Raw genomic sequence first — 24,330 nt, 5'->3', positions numbered from 1 at the left:
TGTTTAGTGGAAGGAGGCCATAACTGCTCATGAAGATACTTTGTTCTTCATAATCGAGAAATTCTCAATCTCCAAACTTCAGCTTTACAGGAAGTGATTAAAAAAAATTGGAAGTGTCCATTGACGTGTGTATATTTGATACTTTGCCCCGGGGTCATTATTCACGGTCTTCATGCGCGGATGCCTCCTGAAATGGAAACAAGATAAAAGGTGTAGTGGAGCTTGTGCAGTTTGTGAGCACACAGGAAGCTTGTTACCATTTAAGGACCTCATTATGGTTCATGTTGGAAATGATGCTGCCCGGACAGGAAGCAGCTGGTCCTAACAATGGCTCTGCCACACTCGGATTTTAAAAAGCCTAACAAGCTTCAGACACAAAGCCTGAGTCACCTCACACTTCGTATGTCCTCATCAGAAACACTGTCGGCGCACGTCTCCGCCCTCAGCAGCGTTTCTACGTGATTTAAAATCAATGAGAGAATTCCGGAGTGAATCATTGTGTTTCTGACACATTATTTCTGAGCTGGTTTCTGTTATGTTAGGTACTTCTTATCATACTGGTGTACGTTCAAGTGTTCATGTTTCCAGTAAGTTTGGTTTTAATTTGTTATTTGATGCTATAGAAACTGTTTGAAACATCATGATTGACAGCTGAGACTGAACCGCGATTAGTCGAGCATGTGTATCGGCAGGTTCTCAATATTTCTCTCCACTCCATGATAACCAATGCGTAGACTCTGGCTCCAAATGATGTCAAAAGCGCAATATGGCGACATAGTAATCAGAATAGTTTAGCTTCATTTTCATACAATGGCAGGAAGTGGAGACACTTCATCTATCTTTTATATGGGGGGGGGGTACTTGTCCTTATTCCTTTCTGATTTCATTTCAGAGTCACCCCTGTCTTTGCAGCCTCAATGAAGTGAATGATGCAAATGTGGATTGAGGGCACACTTTCTCTCCTTCAAAGGCATTCATGATGTTGTACTTGGTTGTACAGTGTGTACACCAAGCGTTCTTGTCAAGGATGAGCACAGAGAGTTTGAGGGGAAAAGAATGTAATTCTTACTCACCTCTGCCCCCTTTGTCAGTTGCTGCATGATGGTGTCAGTCTGTCGGTTGTAGAAAAACATAAAAACTGGAGATGGAATGTTCCATCATGTTAGCCGCTGTCTGTTGATTTCCACAAACACTGTATTTGAAGCATGTGGGTTGTTTGTATCATTCTTGTGACTGTTTTTCATTCTTGTTTATATTGTAGATTTTGATTTCCTTAGCATTAATTTAATTCCACATGTATCCCAGAGATGCCCCATAATTCATGTCTGAATTCACAATGACACTTTCATGTTAAGACTTCTCCATCTGGTATTTATTTCCGATTCTGCTCAGCTAATTAAAATAAACCTAAAACATTTGACTTTTCTTCCGTATATTTTTCTCTCTCCCACATTGTCATGCTCCTTTTTGTGACATGACATTGTCTCTTTGACATTTTATAATCGCATAATCCTCCTCTGTACCTTTTTTAGGGTGCCACAATTTTACGATGTTTTGATAAGTTATAAATGCTTTTTTTCTGGTTGGTAAGTCATTTACTAATACTTCATTTAGCAATTGTAAGTCATTGATTATGAATCATTTTCAGGTGGTAAAATTACTTTGGCTGGTAGTACAATTAATAAATGCTTCCTTAGTTGTGACCAAATTGGTGGTCATGTTGTCCAGTCAGTCACAACCTGCCTATCAAATGGCTGCTTTTATTAATGGCTTGTACATGATTAATAAATCTTGTGCAAATCATTATTCATCATCTCATATTGCAGACCTATTTTCAGATAGAACTATACTACAGAAATATTGTTAAGAAGAACAAATCCTTGTGGAAGCAAACAAGAAAAAGAACGGTCAAACTGTGAAAACCAGTTTATTTACAATATAGTTAGTATCAGTATATAGAAAACAAATGTGGAAGGAAACTTCTGGAATGAATATTCATAATTGGTTCATATAGCTGCTTCTATACCTCTGCTTTAAATAAGAGTCTCAATGAGTTTTCCCCATTCAAATAAGTGTTTTGGGAGGTTATTTATCACAACGTCAAATTGGTCAAAATGGTGTGGAATTGTTACAGATTTGTCCTGTTCTTATTATCCTGAACCAACATATTTTGTAACTTATAGTCTACGCCAGGTTGTCTCAAGCATCAAGTATTATAGAGCGTGAAAAGCCTAAACATGGTAATGTATGTGTATTTTGAAATTACATGCATTTTTACATTTTATAAAACCATATACTCCTGTAGTTCCTGGGGTTCCAGACCCCTTGTTAAAAAAACACAAAGAGGGGACCACAGCTGACTGTGTGGACACATTAGAAGAGAGTAATATCATATATACATGTTTGCTCAGAGTCAATCCTTCAGTTATCTTGCATGCAATATTCCACGTGCGTCTGGACTCTGAATTAGATAAATATTTCAGGTGCACTTGTGTTGATGGTTGCCATAGTGATACAGCAGCATCCACTGTGTTGCTGGAGCAGTTATAAACTAATCAGACTGTCTTCTTCCTCTTCTTCTGCCTCTGGCTCCACTGTGGCTTCGTCAGCAGCGAAGAAGCTCTCTGTAGGTAGAGCTGGGGGCGGATCACTGGGGCAGCTGCGGCCAGGCTGTTTGCCGGGTTCCTCGATGGGGTGATAGACAAAGCAGTAGGCTCCGGGCTGGCAGCTGTTCTTAACACTAAGGGCCAGCTCTGTAGAGACCAGGGGCTGCTCAACGTCATCCATATACACACTGAGTGTGTAGCAGTCTGCAGGAGAGGAACACGGAGGCATGTTACAAACATATGACTTAACAGTGCAGTGATAATCTATAGCTGCTTTCAGACATGTACTGAACTTTAACTTTAACTCCTGACATTATCCGGAGGGGCTGTATGTGAGAACGCAAACGTCCCAGTGAGAGGCTCCAAACTTTCTCCAGTTTCTCCTGCCAGCTCCCTAGTATTATCCCTATATTCAGATAATGTCCGAATGACCCAATACAAAAACAGCAGGAGGTAAACCAGGAAGAGTGGTTGTGTTGATGATGTTTCTAACAAGCAACAGATGAAAAACTGAAACAAAACCAAAAGGACTACAAAAATATCCGGATGAAAAAGCAGTGCCATACACGTCGAGGACGCCGACGAAGATTTCAAGAGAGTTTGTGGTGATATGAGCGGTGTCGATGTGCCGTAAACAAAAACATGTGATCTCCACAGAGGAATGTACACATTACGTCCTGCCGCTGCCTGCTGCACCACCCCTCACCAGAATGCTCCAGAGATTTCCGGAGAATCTCCTGCTGTGTTTTTCACGTGTGAAGAAGAAAGTACCGACCCAACAGTGCGGACAGTCTCAGGAGTTCATGTGTTGAAACGGCATGGTAGTGCCATAGTCACAATACCCCATAAGAAAAACACATTTTTGACACCAGGAAACTCAAATACTCACTTATTAACACTAGCAACTAATTAGCAGTAAGATTACCAGCAAAATAACAGTTATTATTGGCATAAACCTAACGAAGATTAAAACACTGCCAGGAAGGTTTTCTTCAAGTTCAATATTGAGCTCATGTTTGTGTGTTCAGTACTGAGCTTGAGTGGAGCGCTGTGGCTAGCTTAGCATAAATTCCAGAAGCAGGGGGAAACAGCTAGCCGGGCTCTCTGAAAATAATTAAGAATTTACATTCATACTTTCACCTCCAAAGCTCACTGAGTAACCTGCTGTGTTTTGCTTGTTTAATTTGTGCACTTTTTTGGGGAAAGCTACCATCTCTTGACAAACTGTTGTTTTTCTGGCCGTGGCACAACTCTATACAAGCACGGTGGTGCCATATAGACTGTAAATAAAGATGGACGACATGACAGCTCCCCAAAAGTGAAGCCAAAGTGTCGCAATCCCCCCCTGGTGGTTGGCCGAAGAATATGTTAGTAGATGGGACATGAGCAAAAGTTAAAAGTCAAAATGCAAGTCAAATGAATCCGTTTTTTGTCATTTTAGGTAGTTGTTAGCACACTGATGTATGTTAATCCGTGTGACCTTGATATCGTGGCTCCATTCTCCAATCGCTACTGCACAGACTGAATTTACATCATCACCACAAGATGGCAGCATCCGCATCTTGGATATTTTGGCTTCATTTCTGGACAATGGAGATCGGCCGTCCATCTTTATTTACACTCTCTGGGTGGTACCAAACGCCCGGTGGTAATCTCTCTTTATAGATTAGAACATGTCCCACTGTTTGTCTTAAAGAAATAGTTCCATCATTTAACCTCATCTGGAATCACAAATTCTCATGATCATGTTTCTGTTTGTGCACAAATTAATCAAATGATCTTTCGACATTTTAGGCATGTTCTGTTATAATTCTAAAAAGAGCATGATTAGCTATCTTCCCCTCCTCTTTACCTTTATGCTAAGCTATAGACTAACCCTGTCTTGACCCCCAGCTCCATATATTACCATTCTTCCTATGCAGCTCTTAGAAATAAAGTGATTACGTGCATTTCCCCAAATCCCTTTGGGTTTAAGTTTCAGCCTGTCCCACTGTCCCCTGTCCCAAATTTGTATCTAGTTTATTCTAGTCTACTTATTTAGTTTTTTCAGTACTTTTGTTGTCTTACATAAACACTCAAATTAATTTTTTTGCATTTATTTTGTTTCTTAAATAACTGAAGAGGCGCTGCACTGAATTTACAGATCAATTTACTTGGGAAGACACTCCTGCACTGTTTGCTGTGGCTATGGAGCAGCTTTTTCATATCTGAGAAAATAACTGATGAATTACAGTTTCCAGTTGCATTATGGGAAATCGAAAATGCCGCTTTTTGGGCTGAAGCTTGACTCGGGAGTAAAAGTGAGCATATCTCATCCTCTGCTGGATCAGTGTGAATAAATACATGAAATCTGTCTCTTGCAGTTTAAACTTTATGGAAATGCTTCTTCCAGACATTCACCTTGTTCAAAGCGAGCAGCACACTGCTCAGCCAGCTGCTCGATGGTCGTCGTGGGGAGGACACCCAGAGTTTTTGGGTTGGTTCCAATCTCAGGACAACACACTGTCAGGAAGTCCTACACAGCACACATACACAAAAACATTACAGAAATATAACACTCCACCTTGTGTCCCTATGTGTGTGACTCCACCTGCGCTTTCCTGTTCTCAGTTTTACTTTTGCAAATATGAGTAATATACATACCATCAACATGTTTTTTATTTGTTCATGAGGAAATATTTGTTAGTACATATTGTATTTTAATCATATTGTGTCTGAGCCATAGTACACACTATGACTGGCAGCATTCTTCAATGGTCCATGTTCTGTGTGTGTAAGAATGTAAGTATGACTTCTGTTACGAGGAAGTAAATCTGTTTACACAGTCACATTAAAATTACTTTTCTTCCTCATGGGGACAAAAAGCAGGTCCCCATAAGGGAGAATAATTACATTTAATGGTGAAAATGTGATTTTGGTTTAGTGTATGATAAGGTTAGGATACAGGTTTGGAGTTAGACAAGTAGTAGTTTTGGTTAAAGTACATTTTCCAAGAAACTAATATTGGTTAATGTGTGTATGTGTGTGTACCCGCACAGATCCTTGGGCCATACGCTCCTGGTTGAGTGTGCGTCGTCTCTCCCAGCGGTGGATGGAGTCCTGAACCTCTCTGCTGAGCTGCCGTGTTGCTGACCTCTGCTGGTCAAAAGACTTAATGTGCTCCAGAGCCCCATAGGTGGTGGTCAGATAATAGGAACCTACACACACACACACACACACACACACACACACACACACACACCATCAGTCATGTAATAAACATGTCCACAGGAAGAACTGTTTCTGGGCATGTATTTGTGTACTCTACCTTCTCCTATTGTTAGTGATGGGTCCATCAGCTCCATCATATATTCGATATCCATCTGTAGGGTGGACAGATTGGATCTGGCCAAGACGTACATCATTACAGGCAGGAAGTCATCAGCGCCGTAGGCCCGCCCTACACACACACACACACACACACACACACACACACACACACACACACACACACACACACACACACACACACACACACACACACACACACACACACTTATTTTGACTTCCACAGAGGAACCAACCATCTCTGAATTGGAGAATTTGATTCACTTATTCACGGAATTTATTTGCAATCGACATGGATACTAAGATATGCACATGTACTGTTTGAGCATTTCTAAAATGAGCAGAAGCCTTTGCAATTGGTTAATGTTGTGAAAGGGTCTGTTTTGACCTAAACCACCATCTTTTCCTATACATAATCAAATTAAAATCTGAAAACCAAAAAGCCTTTCTGTGTTCATGCTATCTGGCAGAAAGATCTTGGGGCAAACTGGTTCCAATGGCAAAACACATGGTGGAATAGAACAACCACAACTCCCAAAAAACTGTCAATAGGAACTTTGCCACATTTTGACAGTTATTGTTGAAAAAAACAGCTAATGAAAGATGAATACGTTTGATATCATCATAATTTAAAACATTAGCTCCCATGAATATCCAAATCTTGCTTAGTTAGCATCTACACCAGAGAACGCTTGTAATGCGTTTTTTTTTACCATGAATGCAGCTCTATGTATCTGGAGCCTAGTTTGATTAATATATTCACAGAACACAAGCTGCAAAACAAGCATATCTCCTGGTGCGGTAAACTGTGTTTATTTCTTGATTAGCTTTTATTAAAACCGACATAAGGACAGCTTAAAGGCTCATTTATGCTCAACGTTAAAAACATAAACAGAATCAGAGAGAGCCTTGTGTCAGTACTCTGCGTTCATTTCATCCAGATTTGTGCTCGTCTTCTGAAAGCTTACAGATTCAGCCGAAACAGCCGAAACGGAGCAGTAGCAGTGGAAATCGTGGGGGGGGGGCAGTGTTTCCAGTAGTTCAAGCGAGATGACTACTTACAATATTGGTGGAACTTTTTGAGGAAGCAACACAGCCTCTAGTGTAGAGGTTAGGGTTGCAAAGGGGCGGAAAATTTCCGGAAAATTTCCGGAAACTTTCCATGGGAAGTTAAGCTCGGGAATTTGGGGAATTTTGAAAAAAAAAAATTACCGCAAATTAAACGCTGAGCAATAAAAACGTCATTCAAAACTCTATTTTAAAGATGTATGGAATGCAGCACACGCTGCACGTTGAATTTCAACCCTGCACTGTGCATTTCTCCATCACATGCACAGATAATTCCCAGCATCCTGCACACTACAGCAGGGCTATTGAGGCCACACTACTGCATTAGCCCAAGGACTAGTCAGGGAAGTTTTGATGATATTACTGGGGAAAATATATTAGCATGCTGATTGAGGATTGTTCATCTGTTCATCTAGCCTATTTCTATTCATTTATCCATCAATTGTAAAATATTTTTAAAGACGATTCCAATTGTTTAGCTAACTATTTTTTTTAACTATCTCTGGCATTGCATTAGTGTTTTTTACAAGCTTTTTTCTCATCTTATTCTACAGAACAATGCCACGTGCACTATCTCATGTGTGGAGACATTTCACCCCAGCCAATGTAGAAGGAAAGGCTGTGGACATTTGCAAATACTGTGCAAAGACCTATGTTAAGAATGCCACAAAGATGCAGAAGCATATAGTCAAGTGCCCAAAGTTTCCTCAGGGCTCAAATCAGCTTATGACAAAACAAAATGTTTATATTTATGTCTGTATATGACAAGGTAAATACAGTTAGTATAATTTACCCACAAAATTTCCAGTTTATTCCCGTTAATTTCCGTTAATTCCCGTTAATTCCCGTATATTCCCGTATATTCCCGTATATTCCCGTTAATTCCCATGGAAAGTTTCCAACTTTGAATATTCCCGGAGTTTTGCAACCCTAGTTGAGGTCCATTTTCATGACATCGTTCACCATGACCACTAAGTTGTTGTCAGAAACTCTCACCTCTGTGCTGCCCTCTAGTGGATGTATTGATTGACAACCATGATAATGTAATGAACACATGGAAGTATCTGGTCCGCGACAGTTACATTTTTTTTTAAATGGACATGTCTCTTGTCGTACGTAGAGGCAGCATAAATGAGCCTTTAGGGTTCAGAGGTTAAAGGTGTGTGGGGGGTTCTGACCGGGGCAGCTGACGGACATGGACTCGTAGATGATCTTGCAGGCCTTCAGCAGGAGCTCGATCTTTTTCTGGGGAGAATAGTCTAGATGGAGGTTGTTCAGTTTGATGCTGATCTTGTCCATAGCGGAAGCCTCGGGGACAGAAGTGGTTACTCCCAATGCTGTGGTGGTGCTTCCTAGAAGAACAGACTGACACAACAACACACACAGGCAACATCACATGTGCTGCTGTTGTTAAATGCACAGTAGCAGTCTCCTGCAGCAGTAGTGTACATGTCATGTTGGTAAGAATTGTATATAGGTACGTTACCATCACTTCCCGGCTAATAGTATAGCCCCTGTGATAGAGCTCATGCTGTGTTGTACCTGGTTCTGTGTCAGTTGTTTCAGGCTGTTGTCGTTGGAGTGTAGTGTCTCCAGACACTTGTAAATTGGCTCCCTTAGTGGCTTCAGCACACTCTTACACAGGGCAGCTTCTACTATGCTCTCTGCATGAACACACACACACACACACACACACATATTAAGCAGAAGAAAATGTTTAAAATTTTCGGTCTAAATGGAAAATATTAAAAAACATCCTTACAACCCGAGCCTCGCCATCAATCCTTGACTAATTTGGGTTGTACAGGTGTTGTATGTTGAATGTATACATTGTAAATTATCACTTAAAACAACATACATCCTCATCATTGTATAAAATGAAAAATAGGGAAATAAATTATATATCTTGTCATGTTTTGAAAACATAATAAACAAACAACCTTAAAACTAGACACGAAACCAAGACTTATTCATTCAAGTTCTTTTAGCGTTAAAACCACATTGCGACTTTGAACCACATGAACACATTGATGTCAGAACAAGTTCTGCTTTTACAGTAGTAGAATACAAAGTAAAATATATAGAGGAAATAACAGTTTGAAAGAATTCTCTAAAGCTCTAGTTCCACATGAAACTAAAAGACAGAAAACATGGTAAATAAAATATAACATAGTGGTAAAGTCACCTAGTTTGTCTTGTACATTCTGATGTTGCGGCTCCAACATGGCCTGCAGCTCTGTGCTCTGCAGCAGGTAACTCTTCAGCTGAGTCATCATCTGTCTGATCTCCTGCAACAGCTCGGTGGACGAGGAGTGGTTGGTCATGGTCTCCAGGGTGAAAGCACGGTGCTCTTTGACCTACAGGTGTATTCGTGTTTTAGACTTTTGGTTGACGCTGTTATCCAGAGCAGTCCACACACATCAGACTTCTACTGCGTACTCACCAGGTTGCCAAAGTAGCTCAGAGGGTCCCTGGCCAGCTCAACAATGCGCTGTGTGAGGCGGCGGTCATGGCTGATGAAGCCGGTGATGACGCTGGACAGGCGGTAGCGGGCTCGGCCTAACATAATGGTGGTGGGGGTCCTCCTCACTGCTGCCTTGGGACTACGGCTCTCTGCAGGACGACTGAAGAAACAAACAGTGAGACTGCATCTTTAGTTTTTCTTCAAACCAGTAATTCTCTGCACTTAAGTGTTTGATTTGTAACGTGCATGTGGTTGCGCTTTTAGAAACATTGAAGTAGCTTTCTGTGAAGTGACTGAATTTCCTTTCTTTGTTGATAATAAAAAGCAAACAACCTTTTCAGGTCAGATATTGTATGAGCTTGTACCTGATAAGGTGTAGGCAAGAATCACACTTAAAAAGTAATACAGCAAAATTGCTTGCTGCTTCTCAATTACTGCAGGTCACTGTTACAATTTTTGAAAGAAAGCTCCAACCAGCAAACAACCCATTCCAAACAGGCAGATTTACTACAGGCACTGCACAAGTACGTTTTAAATATCGAGGTCATACTCACCAAGCACTTTATTAGGAACATACTAATACCTAATACTACTGGCTAGTTCCTCCCTTAGTTGTTAAACAGCCCCACTTCTTTGTGGCATGTTAGAAACCTTCTTTTGAGATGAGCTGCTAATCTCTTACTCTACCCTGACTCTACCACACCTGAACGTTGTTCTGCCATGCTGAAAGTAGCCATTAAAAGATGGTCAACTGTGCCCAAAAATGGATGCATTTGCTCCAGATTGTGACTCTACCATCTGCAGCCTCAGCAGAAATCCAGATTCATCCGACCTTGCTACGTTTTTCAATCATCAACTGTCCAGTGCTGGTGAGTCTGTGTCACTGCAGCCTCACATTTCTCTTCTTGTCTGACAGGAGTGCAACCTGCTCTTGAAGAACACCCACAGCGAGTACAAGGTGTTGTTACTTCTGAGGTTATCTAAGTTTCCATGGTCTTTCTGTCAGCTCTAAACATTCTGATCATTCTCCTAGGTCCACAGAACCGCTGCTCACTGGCTGATTTTGTTTTTGGCTGCCCTCTGAGTAAAAACTCTAGAGAGTTTAACGTGGGAAAATCTCAGGAGATCTACTGGTCGTGAGGATCTAAGAATAGAAACGTGTCGTGTTCCCTTTTCCAGCGGTCCAACAATTTACTAAACTCATTTAAAGTAACCTGCTAAAGCTAAATAACCTTATTTATACTGTGTAGATGGGATAAAAGGAAAACTGATCTTGATGCCACATGTCACACAATTAGTGAATCAAAAGCCTTTAAGCAGTGTACATTGTACATTGAGGAGACATATCTTTTCTGTTTTGGTTTACCACAAGTGGTTATTCTGGAACCTTTCTTCCTCCCCTTGCACCACATGTACTTCTACATAGTCACATGGTTTATTAAAACAAGACTTCCTGACAGGGCGCACACTGACTCAGACCTGTACATGTACATCAGCGACACCTCAGTGGCTAGTTCTGCATGAATATTTGGAAAACATGTTGAATTTCCAAATTAGTTTAAGATGATTGACAAGAAATCCTTCACATAACTCATAGGGCACATTACCTGGTTGCATATATAGTATAGACCAGGCAATTTGTAGGGGGGTGAGGGGGAGATGCCATCCCTTTAAACCAAAATGACCAAAAAACATAATTACCTGACAATTGGTGTGCCAAATAGACTGGCAAACATTCTCCCTGGTAAAAATAAACAAATTGCCTATACTGTACATATATATATATGAACAGTATTGTAGTTGTTTTTTTTCCTATCTTTATTTAAGAGTGTGGTCTTTCAGTCTGAGGGCAGGACTAATTAACTATACGTTCAGATTTTGTAATGCTTTCACTGGAAACCCTGTGCTTGCACTCAACTAGCCCCTGCTTGTGCTTATCTGCTGCTGCTCAAACTGTGCACGTGCGCTTTGTCATAGAGGGCAGGAGAGCATGAACCTGGTTAAATGAACTGCCTGTACTGCATTTTCAAAGAAATAAAGCTAACAACGAGTGGGGGATAATTTCACTTGTCATCATTACACCAGGCATTCTATTGGTTGAGGAATTATGACAGACTTGTTTCACGCATGCACAGAAGTAGCATGAGTGCAAGGAGAAGAGCTGTCGACAGGAAATCTGAATGCAAGTGCACAATTTGAGCACAATGTGAGCACAAGCAGAGTACAAGCAGAGTACAAGCAGAGTACAAGCAGAGTACAAGCAGAGTGCAAGCAGAGTACAAGCAGAGTACAAGCAGAGCAAATCTATGCACAAGCAGGGGCAATTTGATTGCTGAGCGGAGGGTTTCGGGTGAAAGCATTACAAAATGTGAATGTGAAGCCAATAATTCCTGTCCTCAAAGTGAAAAACGATGTTCTTGAAGAAAGATAGGGGGAAAAAAGATATAGTGAGTAATTTGACCTTGAGCCTGAGTCGAGTCCAAGTCTGATCCATCAAGGAAGAGTCAAGGCTGAGTCGTGTTCCTATTACCCGAGTCCAAGTCATCAGGATTAAATCTAAGGTATATCCATGTAAGCAAGGTTCTTTTAAGGCATCTTAGCACTAACTGTTACTGATGGTATGAAACCATATATAGGCTGATGAACACTTGTACGGAATTTTATAATATTACAGTATTAATGTAACCATTAATATAGTAATAATAAACTAATAACATTTGTGGCCTAGTCCTTGTCCCCAACATCCCTGGATCATTTATTGTTTCACATCATTTTAGGTAAAACGTGCCATTCATGAGTTTTTCAGAGTGGAAGTGCTCCAGCCTCTGCCATCACCAGCCAATCAAAACCTACCTGTGGTTCTGCTCCTGTTCCTGGTTCGGCTCTCCTTCTTCTTCTGTGCTGCTGGTAGAGCAGGAGTCGGGGTCAGTTACCAGAACAGCGCCTCCCTGTGGAGAGTACAGTGACACATCTGGCCTCCGCGCTGGCGAGGGAGGTGGGACTTTCATCCCAGCACTCTGATTGGCTAAACCTCCTTCAGCCTGGTTGGGGCACACAGGTGCGTCTGGGGAACATGGCTTCCTCCTGGGTGGAGGGACTGGACGTGACGGTCTCTTCACTAATGACGGACACTGTGAACCAGATTTCAGTTTTTCCTCCTCTTTATCCATTTTGACCTCTTTTTCCCCCTTCTCATCCTGTTTCTCACTCTTTTCTCCATCTGTTTTTGCCTCCTCTTGATTTTGGCTATTGCTCTCTTCTTCAACTCCCTCACTCAGCAGACCTGATTTACTTCCTGTTTTCTCTTGTCCTCTGTCTCCTCCCCCATTTTTCTCAGCTCTCCTGTCAGGATTTTGTCCCTTCTCTCTCTCCGTCCCCTCTCCTACCTCTTGGTCAGTGTTTTTCCTGGAGGAGGTGCGACGGAGAGGAGCAGGAGGCAGAGGCGGAGCACCACGGCTCTGCGGGGGGACAGGAGGCCTCGACGGAGAAGGTGATGTTGACATTGACTTCCTCTCTTCTTTCTCCCCACCTCCTCCCCTTCCTTCCTCTTTTCTCACAGATGCTAGAGTTACAGAAGATGGAGGGTGAGGCGAGGGGGGAGAGAAGAGGAGGCCCATCCCAGACCCTGAGCCAAGGCTGGGTGGGCGGGGTGGGGGGCGTTTGTATTTAATCTCCTGGTCGATCGTGGTCTTGGACTGAGTTTTGTCCTCTTGGCGGTCTTTCTGTGGGGCTTCTCCATTCTGCAGGGAGGAGGCGATGTTTTGATTGGACACAGAGGAAGGGTTCAGGTTTTTGTTGGGGCTGTCCTCTACAGTGACCGGGTTGACGTACATGTACAGACTGTTCTGATCCAGAACCAGGTCCTGGTTCTTTGCCTGCTGGTGCAGCTCAGACATCCAGAAATCTGCAACACATGCAGCACAGTGTTGAAAAGTTGCTTTGAGCTCACGTATCAGATGTATTAGCTAATATGTACTTTTTGGTTTGTTCTCTAAAAAGAATCTATCTCATATCATATTATATCACTATTCTTTCATTGCTGAGCATCAACATTCATTGTTGATCTTGTGCTGATAATTTTCCATTTTTCTTGGTGTTTTATTTGATATGATTAAAGGAAGATTTCAAGATTTCCTTTTAAATACAATTAATCATTTCAGAAGAGTTGAGAAATAATTCTAGTTTCATGAGAGGGAGTCTTTCTTAGCTGGTTGCAATGACTAAAGTGGGTTCTTTGTCACCATGATGTCACCAGGAAACCAGAAGAGACAATGACTTCCTGTCATTGCTCATTCATGTAATGGTCCTGCACATAGCATCTCATGAAACAGATATTCACCCTTTGTCTTTTACACTGATTAAATGAAATATAACATGTTCATGAGTGATCTTAAAGAGTAATTGAACAGATTATGAGAGCAAGGTTGAATATTTCCTCCTTAATCCAGTTGTTATGCTAAACTAAACTATCAGTCACCCATAGATTGACATTTAACTGGAAGTTTTGAGAACAGTATCAGTATTGTCAATGTACCACTCTAACTCTCATCATTAAAACTCCAGAACATTCAACTATTTTTAAGGGATATCTAGAAACTTTAAATATTGTACAGCAGACAATAATATATATTTTTTACAATTACATAGGACCTTGTAATGTCCAATAGGTCCTGTAAATGTGATATAATGTACATTATACATCGTATACTCTGGTTATCCATGCTGGTTTTTCTCATGTCATATATTTTACCTGGCTTGTCTCAGTGCCTAAGTGTCCATTCATTGTGAGTCTGTATGTTTTTATTCACGCTGTCCTTCACTTCGCTTTGAAACGTCTCTGTCATACAGGGCTTTAAGTGTGAATCCTTTTATTTCTTTCAACGCTGTATCTTGTTCTCAGCAATGACCCAACTTCAGTGCACTAATGATGTAGATTTATCTACCTGCACCCAAAGCAGAGATGACCTCCAGCTCCTCTCTCTTAGTTGCCGTGGTAATGGCCCGGGGTAACCTCAGTCGGACGGTCAGGATGTCCCTGATTGGTGGATTCAATTAGCCAGCGTTCAGCGTAAGCAGGGAATATTCTGACATAACACTCTGTCATGGCATTCGTGTGTGTGTGTGTATGTGCGTGCCCCGGTTTATTTCCATGTGTGTTATGTAATTTCCTAGGCACTTTGTGTGAGTTTTTCCTCAATGTATGTATATGTACGTGTGTACATTCATACATACATGTGTGTATGTATGTTTATGTGTTGTGCATATACAGTATGTATGCTGCATGACTTGAGTGGCATATATTGCTCATTATATGTGATCTGATTTTCATCTATTTAAACTTATGGACAATCACATTGTGCTTAAGCTAATAACACAAACAATTACAAATATTGTTGTATAGCACCAAATCACAACACATATCAAGGCACTTTAAACAGTAAGGTTGAGAATTTACAGATATATAGAATAGATAACATTTGTGTGTGTGAATGTGTGTGCGTGTGTGTGTATTTTACCTGCTGGCACAGTAGAAGGAGATCAGTTTGAAGATGTCATCAAACACCAGGGAGGAACCATCTAAATGAACAACTGGGACGGAAAATATTTCAAGAATGAATCTCTAACTGCGCCAACATGTCAGCTCAGCTCAGACATGCACCTTCTGCATTTTCTATTTATACCACTTGAACATTGAATAGCAGAACCTTAGAGCAGAAGCTGCTTTGTTGTGTATCACATACATGTCTTGTGCTGCTTGACCATCAGACTGTGTACGAGCGGCGCCCCCTGGTCATCTGGTAGGCGTACTGACAGTGTGAGGCCCTTGTCCTCTGTGCTGTGAACCAGGAAGGCCTGCAAATGTCAGCATGAGCACAGAACACAGACAAATGAAACGTCAGATTTTAAATATAGTGCATGAAACATACAGCACAAACATACATTTATTTTAGACTTTTAAATAATCGGATTTCAATTGATACAAATCTCATGTCTGTGCATTAAAACCTCGATCATGGAGGTTTATCAAAGCTCAGTGGGACTCTTGGTTAAGAAGGACATCCTGTCATTCAAATAAATACAAATACTATACATGAGACAACTGTGCTCAGATGATTTGTTGGAACAAAGACTTGATATCAAACAGTTATGCTCAAGAGGATAGAAACATTTTATAAAGCAATTCAAACTGATTTATCTAAAAGCACATAGGTCTAATGTACATCCATGCGACATATGATTATATTATTTTGACTGTTTCTGTCTGACAAAAAAGTATAGAAGCTATTTCTTAGATAAAAGGACACATCTAATATTTAATTTGACGGAATCAGATTTGCAAAGCAATAAAATGAATAGATTGGTACATGTGGACGTTCAACCATATTCACCTCCTCTAATTACACTGGTGTTATAATTCACTTGTATGTTAGTTTGCAGGATTACATGAACACCACTGGATGGATTACCTCGAAATGTAGTGGAAGGATGGTGTATGGGTCAGAAAAGAACCCATACATTTTTTATGTGGATCTGAATAAATGGGCAGATCACGGAATTTTGTTTCACTTTCCCTGCAGAGTTTCACACAGAATTCATTCAATCTATGGTGGTAGCGGGGGTGCATGGGCACAAACTTTGCTCTCATGTGCAACAGATTCCTTGTGACAGGTAGACTGATGCTGCAAATAGTGCTGCACACAGGTATACAATACAGCAATGGAGCAAAACACCAATTCAGAGATATCTCATGTTATTATGAGGAGTATGAAGGGAAACTCTACTTTGACTTGGTAAGATAGGGCTTTAGCCATGAAGAGGTATGTGCTCTCAAAGCGCCCTTCTAGTCGTAGTAATAGAATAATAATACTCATTCTGAATCCAACATATAATAAGCTTCCAGTTTCATGTATATTAATTAATGTGGGTGCCTTAAACCAGCCAATGACCTGATACACCAGTAAAAGGTCACATCATTTCACCTGTATTAAGACTCAACAGACCAAGCAGGCAAGGACAAGCAAAAGGTGAAGTCAGGGTGAGAAGGTAGTGACTGTTTTAGCCTGCCTTTAAAAAAAAAAAACAGGCAAGTAAAAACAGATAAGTAAAGGTGGAAAGCTACAGCCTGGAAATCACCCCACACAGTCTGACAGCGACTGAAGGAATGGGTTGGTTTATAAATATACTCAAGGAGCTGGTTAAGAACCAGGTGAGTAAGTGGACAGAGAAGAGACAGGTGGCTGAAAAACAGGAAGGACTGGAGTTAGTGGAGGACAGCAGGGAGCAGCAGCATCTGAAATAACTAGAGCACATGTACCATAGCAAGGGTGAGGTAGAGAATCAATAAATGAATGCACAAGAGAACTGAGACAACTTATGGGTGCACTAGCAACAACGACTGCACTGGCATTGCACAGTAGACTGTAGCTCTAAAAAACTGCTTTGATGTTGTATTAGAGAAAGTGTACATTGAGTACAGGTTAAGTGTGATGTGTGCTGGTAAATTTTCCGACAGTTTCCTATACTGATGGGGCTTGAATGTGCACTTAAAGCAACACTATGGAATTTTTAAACAAAAAAAGAGCAGCTTCAAAACAACCTGAAGGCTTGTTCTAGCTCTATGCAACTTTAAGAAGTGTGTAACAGACTGAATCTGATTTCAGACTTGCAAGAAAAAGGTCCAGAAATGTCTATGCCTGCTGAATGCTCTACCTATAGGTGCAAGCCCTTGTCTGAATGTTCAGGACGTTTTCCTGTTGAAGAATCTTTATATGTTAAAGGGAAAGTCCAGAAAATATCCAAATCATATTGTTGGGAGTTCATCTCATTTCTATCTCGTGATAGTCGCAGCTGAAGTGGCCAGAATCAAGCCACGCAGCTTAACTGTAGATATGTTAGAGAGACTTAGAAGTAATTTAATAACAAATGTTTATTTACAATAATCAGCCAGGAATCCTTTAAAATATGTAGAGTTCTAAACAGAGTTTGGTGTATTTGTTACAGCCGCAGCGCTTCTGGTTCAGGATGCCTGGGATCATGGGTAATATCCACTGTTCGGTTGTATTTCAGCCAAGTCAGTGGGACTACGAAGTCAGCGCTCCGCTCAACACACTGAGAAGCTTAGCCACGTAATCTCCCAGACGCCGGGCCTAGCAGAATTAATCACCATATTTGGCTGCAGAGGGCCGTGTTACTCTGTAAAGTTTAAATAGTATTGCTTTAAGTGCTCAAGATGACAGGTGTTGGATTTGGGACAAACCCAAGATCTGCCATGTTTGTTAATATATCAATATGAAAAAGTAAATAATAAGAAAACAGTAAAAAGAGGCTAAACAGTGCATTCTGCTGTCTGCTCATCTTGTGGAAGATTAGCTGACAAGGAAGGAAGGAAGTTGCCTCTTACATGCTCTAATCAGGGCTGAGACAGCTTCTTTTGGTCAGACCCTGACTTGTTTGTGGTGACACAAAAAAATGCAAATATTTGATTCTGCAAAACATGTACTTACAATGGACCAACACCTTCTTATTTACGTCATCTAATAAACATAAATAGATGTTACAGAAATTTGTCTACATTTCCCTTTCATCAGTATAAAATTAATTAGTCATTAAGCCATTTAAAACTGGAATGATATTTTATTTCAGAGATAACTCTAATTCAAAGATTTGAGGCAACCACAACAAGTTTGTGTGTGTCTGGGTGTGTGTGTTTGTGTGTGTGTGTGTCCCACCCCATCTGTCTCTTTCTCCATTATACTCGGAGCTTGGTCCTGGCTGAGTCCTTTGGGCTGCCATACCGAGGCGCTCCCGACCAGGCGATCGATAGGACTCAGTAATGATGGAGGAGTTGGAGAGACGGATGGGACAACAGGGGTAGGTGGAGGGGGTAATGAGGGAGTGGAGGAGGATGAGACAGTGGGCGAGGATGGAGGAGCAGGGGAATAAGGAGTCATAGTGGGAGTAGGATCACTAGACACAGTTGACTGTAGAGACACCAGAGGAGGAGGAGGGACCGGAGTGGGGGAGAGAGGAGGCAGAATAGATGGTGGAAGGTGGTTGGAGGGGAGAGATGGAGGACCAGAGGGAGGACTAGGATTGGAGGAGAGAGGGGGAGGAGGTTTGGAGACAGGTGGGAGAGGAGGAGGTAGGGACGGAGGTGTGGATGGAGGTAGAGGAGGTCGAGAGGGGAGCTGGGTGGACTTTGCTGTAGGAGGCAGCGGCTTGGGTCGACATGGACGGGCAGGAAGGTTCAACGGCAGCAAGGTTGGAGATAGGGGAGACGATGAGGGGATGGACGCTGTATCGAGTGGTCCTGTCAGAGCACTTGTGTGGCTGTAAAAGAAAGAAAGGCAAAAGGTCAGTGGTGGAAACCTGCGGAGGACTGATGTCATCTTAACTTCAGTTTGGTCTAGAAACAGCCCTCTGGTCATGCTGATCTCCGTTACCTCTCCTGTCTCTTGCTCTCTGCTACGTAGGTTCCTATTGAATCAGTTTTGAACCTGCACTGACAGATTTTCTTCATCACTTATAGGCAGCAGAACAAGCTGTGAAAAAACAACATTGACCCATTATCGCCTTTACAAGTTGTTGAACATGCTACTAAATAGCTGCCAGCTGTTCTCTGACCTTTTCTATTCTTTGGAGCTGCAGTGAAAACGAGAGTTACGAACATAATAAGGTTCTATGAATTCTGGATGACCGCCAGACGACGGTGCAATGCACTGGATATTTCCTTCTTGCATACATGCAGCTCAAGTAGTTATTCCAACAAAGTCACCTGTGACCATATGATGGCATGGTGTGCATGCCCCAGTATATATCCCTCATGTCATTACGTAATCTGTTCCTCCAGAATCTTCTTGCCCAGATTCCGAGTGAGAGGCAGCTCTGTCGGTCACCCAGAATTCACAGAACAGTAGTTACGTTCGTAGCTCTTGTTCTATTTCAATGGATTACTTATTACTGGATTACTTATACCAGCCAAGTCACCAGGAATGCTCACTTTTCTAAGGGGTGGAAACCATTGACAGGACGGCTGTTGCCACTGCATGAGAAGCAGCAACATTCACACGGTAATACCAAGCAAAGGTACATGAAGACTCCCAGGTTACTGCAGCACAAGTGTCTTGCAGAGAGACCCCTCTTAAGGCTGCCCAAGACTAGCATAATCTGACCTGCAACCACTTGTCCCATTGCAAGAAAATTAAAGGAACAGATTGTGTGATGACGTGAGGATTATATACTGGACCCCACATCATCATATGGTCTCGGGTGACTTTGTTGGTATAACTACTCGACCTGCACGTATGCGAGATGGAGCTATCCAGTGCGGAAGCACCACCGTCTGGCGGTCAGGAAGAATGAAATAGAACAGCTGCTGCAAGTGACACTGAGAAAAATGGTTAAACTGAAACCGTGAGCTAAAAGAAAAAACTGTTGCACTGATGGGAAATGCAATTTGGATAATTCTCTGAGGTTTTCGGATCCTAATGCTAGTAACACATTTCACATTATACATAGTTAATTACACATATTTCATTAATGAACCTCCAAAATTGGGTCACAAATAGATACTTTAAAAAAAAGATGTGGGGAACCTTCAGTTGTATATGGCCTGCACAACAATTCATTAATACGAAAACAATCATATGCAGTAAGACATAGCAGACTATAAAGTTCCTTTAGGGTGTATATTTGTCAGGTCATAGTCAGGATGAATGAAACACACACATATTATGGGACATAATACCTATTATCAATAAAAAAACATAATGGCAACTGTCACGAAAAGAAGTAGATTTATTATTTTCCAGGAATTAAACTAATTATCTATTTTTCTGTGAAGTAAAACACAAGCCAGTGTGATTAGTTTGTAAAGAACTGAATGAGCTGCAGTGAAAAATCGTCCAACCAGCTGCTTTAACTGGAAAAAGTTAACTTAATAACTTGTTGTTGCTGATACTAGTTTGTTTTAAACCAGACTGATTAGATAGGCCGGTTCTCTTGTCCTGTGTTAATGCTCTAACCCTTGTCATTACTGTCTCCTCCTCAAACAGTTCTACAATATACTGTTTCATTGTTTGTGTGCTGGACATTGTGTACAGAGCTTTTTTTATTAACAGGTGCAGAGTGAAGTTAGAAAACTTTGTGTTCATCCTACCTAGTTTATCTGCAATGAAGATTTTCAAGTCAATGATTTTCATAAAATGAAACTGAATTCACCATGTGTGTGCCTTATGTTTAAGTTTGAATGATTTACTGAATTTCCGTTATCTTTTTATACATTGCAAAACATTTCAGAGGTCTGTTAGGCAATCGACACAACCTTCAAACCCAAATTCACAACTTTTCAAAATAAAAGCTCTGTAATTCAGCTTCATATAAAGCATTGTAGTAACAAAACAAACATTGTGCTTTTACTTTGTAGACAAATTGCTGTAGATGAAGTGATTGTTGTTGAATGTTGCTGACATGACATAGATCAGCACCGGTGACTCTCTGTATAACTTCAAATGGTGACAAAAAAAATCCAATGTCATTATTAAACTAATGTGGTAGCGATTTTGACCCACATTTTGACTTAGTTGCCGCCCACTGCTGTAGTTTATCCAAGGATGTAGATTACATTTTTTTACTGAGACTGAAGTAAAGAATGGATCTTCATCATCATGATCATCATCATCTCATTCCTTATCATGATCATCATCATCATCATCATCAACACCACTACCATCTGACATCAGACACCTCGCAAAAGAGAAGCAATTCCAGCCATTACATCAGAGAGGTTAGTTATATATATATATATATATATATATATATACGTGTGTGTGTGTGGGTGTGTAATAATTTAGTATGGTTTTTAAAGGATGTTATGAAATGACCCTTGATAGGAAAAAAGGTTCCAACCCTGACCTATAATTCCTGAAACATCTCTGTAGCTTTTACTTAACATTAGTCAGGTAAATGGTGCATTTGTTGGAGACTATTTTTAGGTTTAGATTAATACACAGCAGCTAGCACTTATAAGCAACAAAACGACAGGGTGTATTATGACCAAAATTTGTCAGCCAGTGCAACAGTGTGGCTCACCAATGTATTTCAATAGTTTTGAAAACAGTGAGCTTTACAGCTCAGAGGAATAAGATATATCGATAAACACATGCAATGCATAGGTCGATTTTTTACTGGTATTGATCTTTTCACAAGATTTCACAACAAGATGTAGACTAAGCTTATTTTAGCCTTTAACCAGTCGAAATGTATGTTATTGGTGAAAGGCTGTTGTTATTTGTCTCTGCATAAACATTTGACTAAAACCAGAAAGGGCGAAGAGAGTCCTGTGCAACAAGAAGAAATGTGGGATTGTGTGTGAATAGAAAAATTGTCTTATCATTGAGTAACAACATCATGGGCATACGACAGTTATTGGAATTATTGACAGTGATGTCAAACTCTGACAAGTTAAATATGGCACATTAATGTAACATGTTACAGCATTGTCTGCTTTACTACTTTTAAGTACTGAGCTGGGCTTTGTGTTTAAAAAAGAGAGAAAATAAAAATAAAAATGCATTGTGGGAAACCACCAGAGTCAATCCCATGATCCATTTCAGGGCCTCATAGCCAGCAGCTAGTCACTGGTATGAAAGGGCAGTGTATGACCTAACCATTGTATTGATACCTTAAGCTATATGAAGCAATATCAACAGTAGGCTTTTAAATCTGACACTCAGACACTCTCTGCATGAATACATAAACTGAATGTTCAAAAGTTCCATTAAAGGAATAGACTATAAGTATCTTGTCCAGGGGGTGGATCCAGGAGTGTGCAGGCCTTAATTCCCCCTGTCTGTTCAGTGGTCTTTTATTTATGTTTTTCAAACTTACTAACAATGCAAACCAAAAATATGACAAAAAGCTTTTTCTAAGTTCAAAATATGCTTGAACAAGTGACATATTCAAATATGTGTGGCTATGCTCAAAGCTATGGAGCTAACAGTAAACAAGGAATGACTTAAATGTGCACCTTATTGAACCAGGAATTGTGCATGGATATTGGAAATATTATTGGCCCCTCTGTGTAAATTGTGGTCCCTTCGTGGTCCCTGGTTTGGAAAAATCTTCTTCACCTTCTTCTTGTTTTTGTCCCATTTTGACAATTCTAAACACTGAGGAAATTACACAACTGTAGAAAGTCCGGTTTGAGTCAGACATGTTTCACTGGTTCGCAGAAAAAACAAACAGTGTAAGTGTCAGCTATATTTTAGAGCTAGCATTGCAATAGAAATCGCAGTTCTCAGTAAAAAACTCAGCAAAGACTTCCTCGAATGTTATTTGAATTATTTGATATCTGCAATGAAACTTGCTAATACCAGGGACTCTGATATTTAGTATGTATTTAGTATCATAGTCAGGGAGATGTAAAATAATAATAATAATAATAATATGTTCATATGGTCCAAAGGCTTAAAGATCCTTTGTTTAAAGCGTAAAGGAGCTCTCTGTGCAGTTCTCTCAACAGAACCTTCACTTTACTCAGTGATGGAATGAATCCGTTTGACTGAAGTATTTGACTGACGTATTGTACTTAAGTAAAACTTTGAGGTACTTTATGTACTTGACTTGAGCATTGAAATTTCCTGCTATTTATACTTATTCTCTGCCACAATTCAAAGATCAATATTGTTTTTAATTTGAATTAATTAAGTTTAAATTGGCTCAACATCAAGCAACAATGACAGTAAAATGATACATGTTAACTTAACTCTTCTGCTACATTGAGTTTTCATCCTATCATGCCTTGTACTTAATGGTCAAGATTAAACAAAACTCAGTTATTCACCTGATCAGAGTGAACTTGTTACTTAAGGTCTGCACAGTTACAACATGGTAACTGTCACTAGGTTCAATCAAGTTCATCTAGTGTAGCCGAGGAGTTGCACAAGCAGAAACAGAGCCCAAACTACATATTGCCTGAGCACCATCACTGAAACAAAGTTTAAAGGTTCAAAGATTAAAATATGAATCTTAAAACTCTTAGCATATTCAAAATCAAACCAGCTTTCTGATCTCCTCACAGGCCTCATAACTGTCTGATCTGCCATTTTAAATGATCAGTGGCAACTTTTAACCCCTTATAATCTTCCACACAAGAAGAATCAAACAGCAACAGATATCAGCATGTCTGTAACAAACTCAACATAATATGTATTTTCTCTTACAATCCATACATTAGAAATCTGATCTGTGGAGACAACATAGAAACAGAATATTCCAAAAACCTCTGAGAAGCCAGTGACCTATATATTAGCCGTTGAGTCATCACATCTGTTTTTCCAGCTCTGGCTGTCTGACTTTCGACCCCCTGCTCCCCCCCCCCCCCCCCCCCTCTCCTCTGCGACCGTTACAACGACCTCATGCCTCAGCAGAATATAGTTCCTGCTCTGTAGTTTTCACTCGGTTGTACTTTGCCCCAGACCCCTCACAAACTCACCCAGTGTCCTGGGGAACGACGCTGGCTTCCATCATATTTCCACAGATTCGGAGTTGGACTGCTCTCTGTCAGCCCTTCAGCTCCATTTGAGACCCCGCCTTGTTCTCTGTCCCCCCCCTCTTTTCTCCCTCCTGAGCAGGACTGAAAAGGGAAAAACTCAAACGCAAAGGGAAATTATGTTTCAGTGTGTCAGCCCTCCCCTTCTGTCTCAACTTCCTGAACTCGTCGGACAGGAAGACACAGACATTTGGGGTCAGACTTCCCCCACTCTGTTTATTTGTCAGTTACATACATGTACGTCTCAGCGCTTGTAGTTCATGAGTATGGGTATATTTACCAGCTGGATCGCTTTTTCAAACAGGGTTACTTAC

At 40.8% G+C, this 24,330-nt stretch overlaps 1 protein-coding gene across 2 annotated transcripts; it reads right to left on the bottom strand.

Annotated features, from left to right (window-relative positions):
• Positions 1 to 1,903: 1,903 nt before the first annotated feature.
• Positions 1,904 to 24,136, bottom strand: rin3 (Ras and Rab interactor 3). 2 transcript variants are annotated; one of them, XM_034576559.1, is made up of 14 exons: positions 23,960 to 24,136; positions 18,195 to 18,795; positions 15,207 to 15,318; positions 14,982 to 15,054; positions 14,409 to 14,500; positions 12,319 to 13,369; positions 9,445 to 9,625; positions 9,187 to 9,358; positions 8,544 to 8,665; positions 8,180 to 8,366; positions 5,914 to 6,045; positions 5,643 to 5,803; positions 5,007 to 5,121; positions 1,904 to 2,810 (listed from the first exon to the last, which is right to left on the bottom strand). In XM_034576559.1, the coding sequence occupies exons 1-14, from the start codon at positions 23,992 to 23,994 to the stop codon at positions 2,545 to 2,547; spliced, it is 3,300 nt and encodes a 1,099-aa protein (XP_034432450.1). In that variant the 5' UTR covers positions 23,995 to 24,136; the 3' UTR covers positions 1,904 to 2,544. The 2 variants fall into 2 exon arrangements, with proteins under 2 accessions (XP_034432450.1, XP_034432449.1); XM_034576558.1 differs by having other exon boundaries at positions 5,637 to 5,803; positions 23,960 to 24,134.
• Positions 24,137 to 24,330: the final 194 nt, after the last annotated feature.

Source organism: Hippoglossus hippoglossus, chromosome 22 (assembly GCF_009819705.1).
Source record: "Hippoglossus hippoglossus isolate fHipHip1 chromosome 22, fHipHip1.pri, whole genome shotgun sequence".
In the NCBI taxonomy this organism is placed as follows: domain Eukaryota; kingdom Metazoa; phylum Chordata; class Actinopteri; order Pleuronectiformes; family Pleuronectidae; genus Hippoglossus; species Hippoglossus hippoglossus.
Note: the sequence above shows the minus strand (reverse complement) of the source record. Positions and strands in the feature narration are given on the sequence as shown.

Coding starts and splice junctions, on each gene's coding strand:
- rin3 (XM_034576558.1), bottom strand. CDS start 23,994: ATGATGGAAGCCAGCGTCGTTCCCCAGGACACTGG. Junction 15,319..18,194: donor TGGAGAAAGAGACAGATGGG/GTGGGACACACA, acceptor TGACATTTGCAG/GCCTTCCTGGTTCACAGCAC. Junction 15,055..15,206: donor GGTCAAGCAGCACAAGACAT/GTATGTGATACA, acceptor TTTCCGTCCCAG/TTGTTCATTTAGATGGTTCC.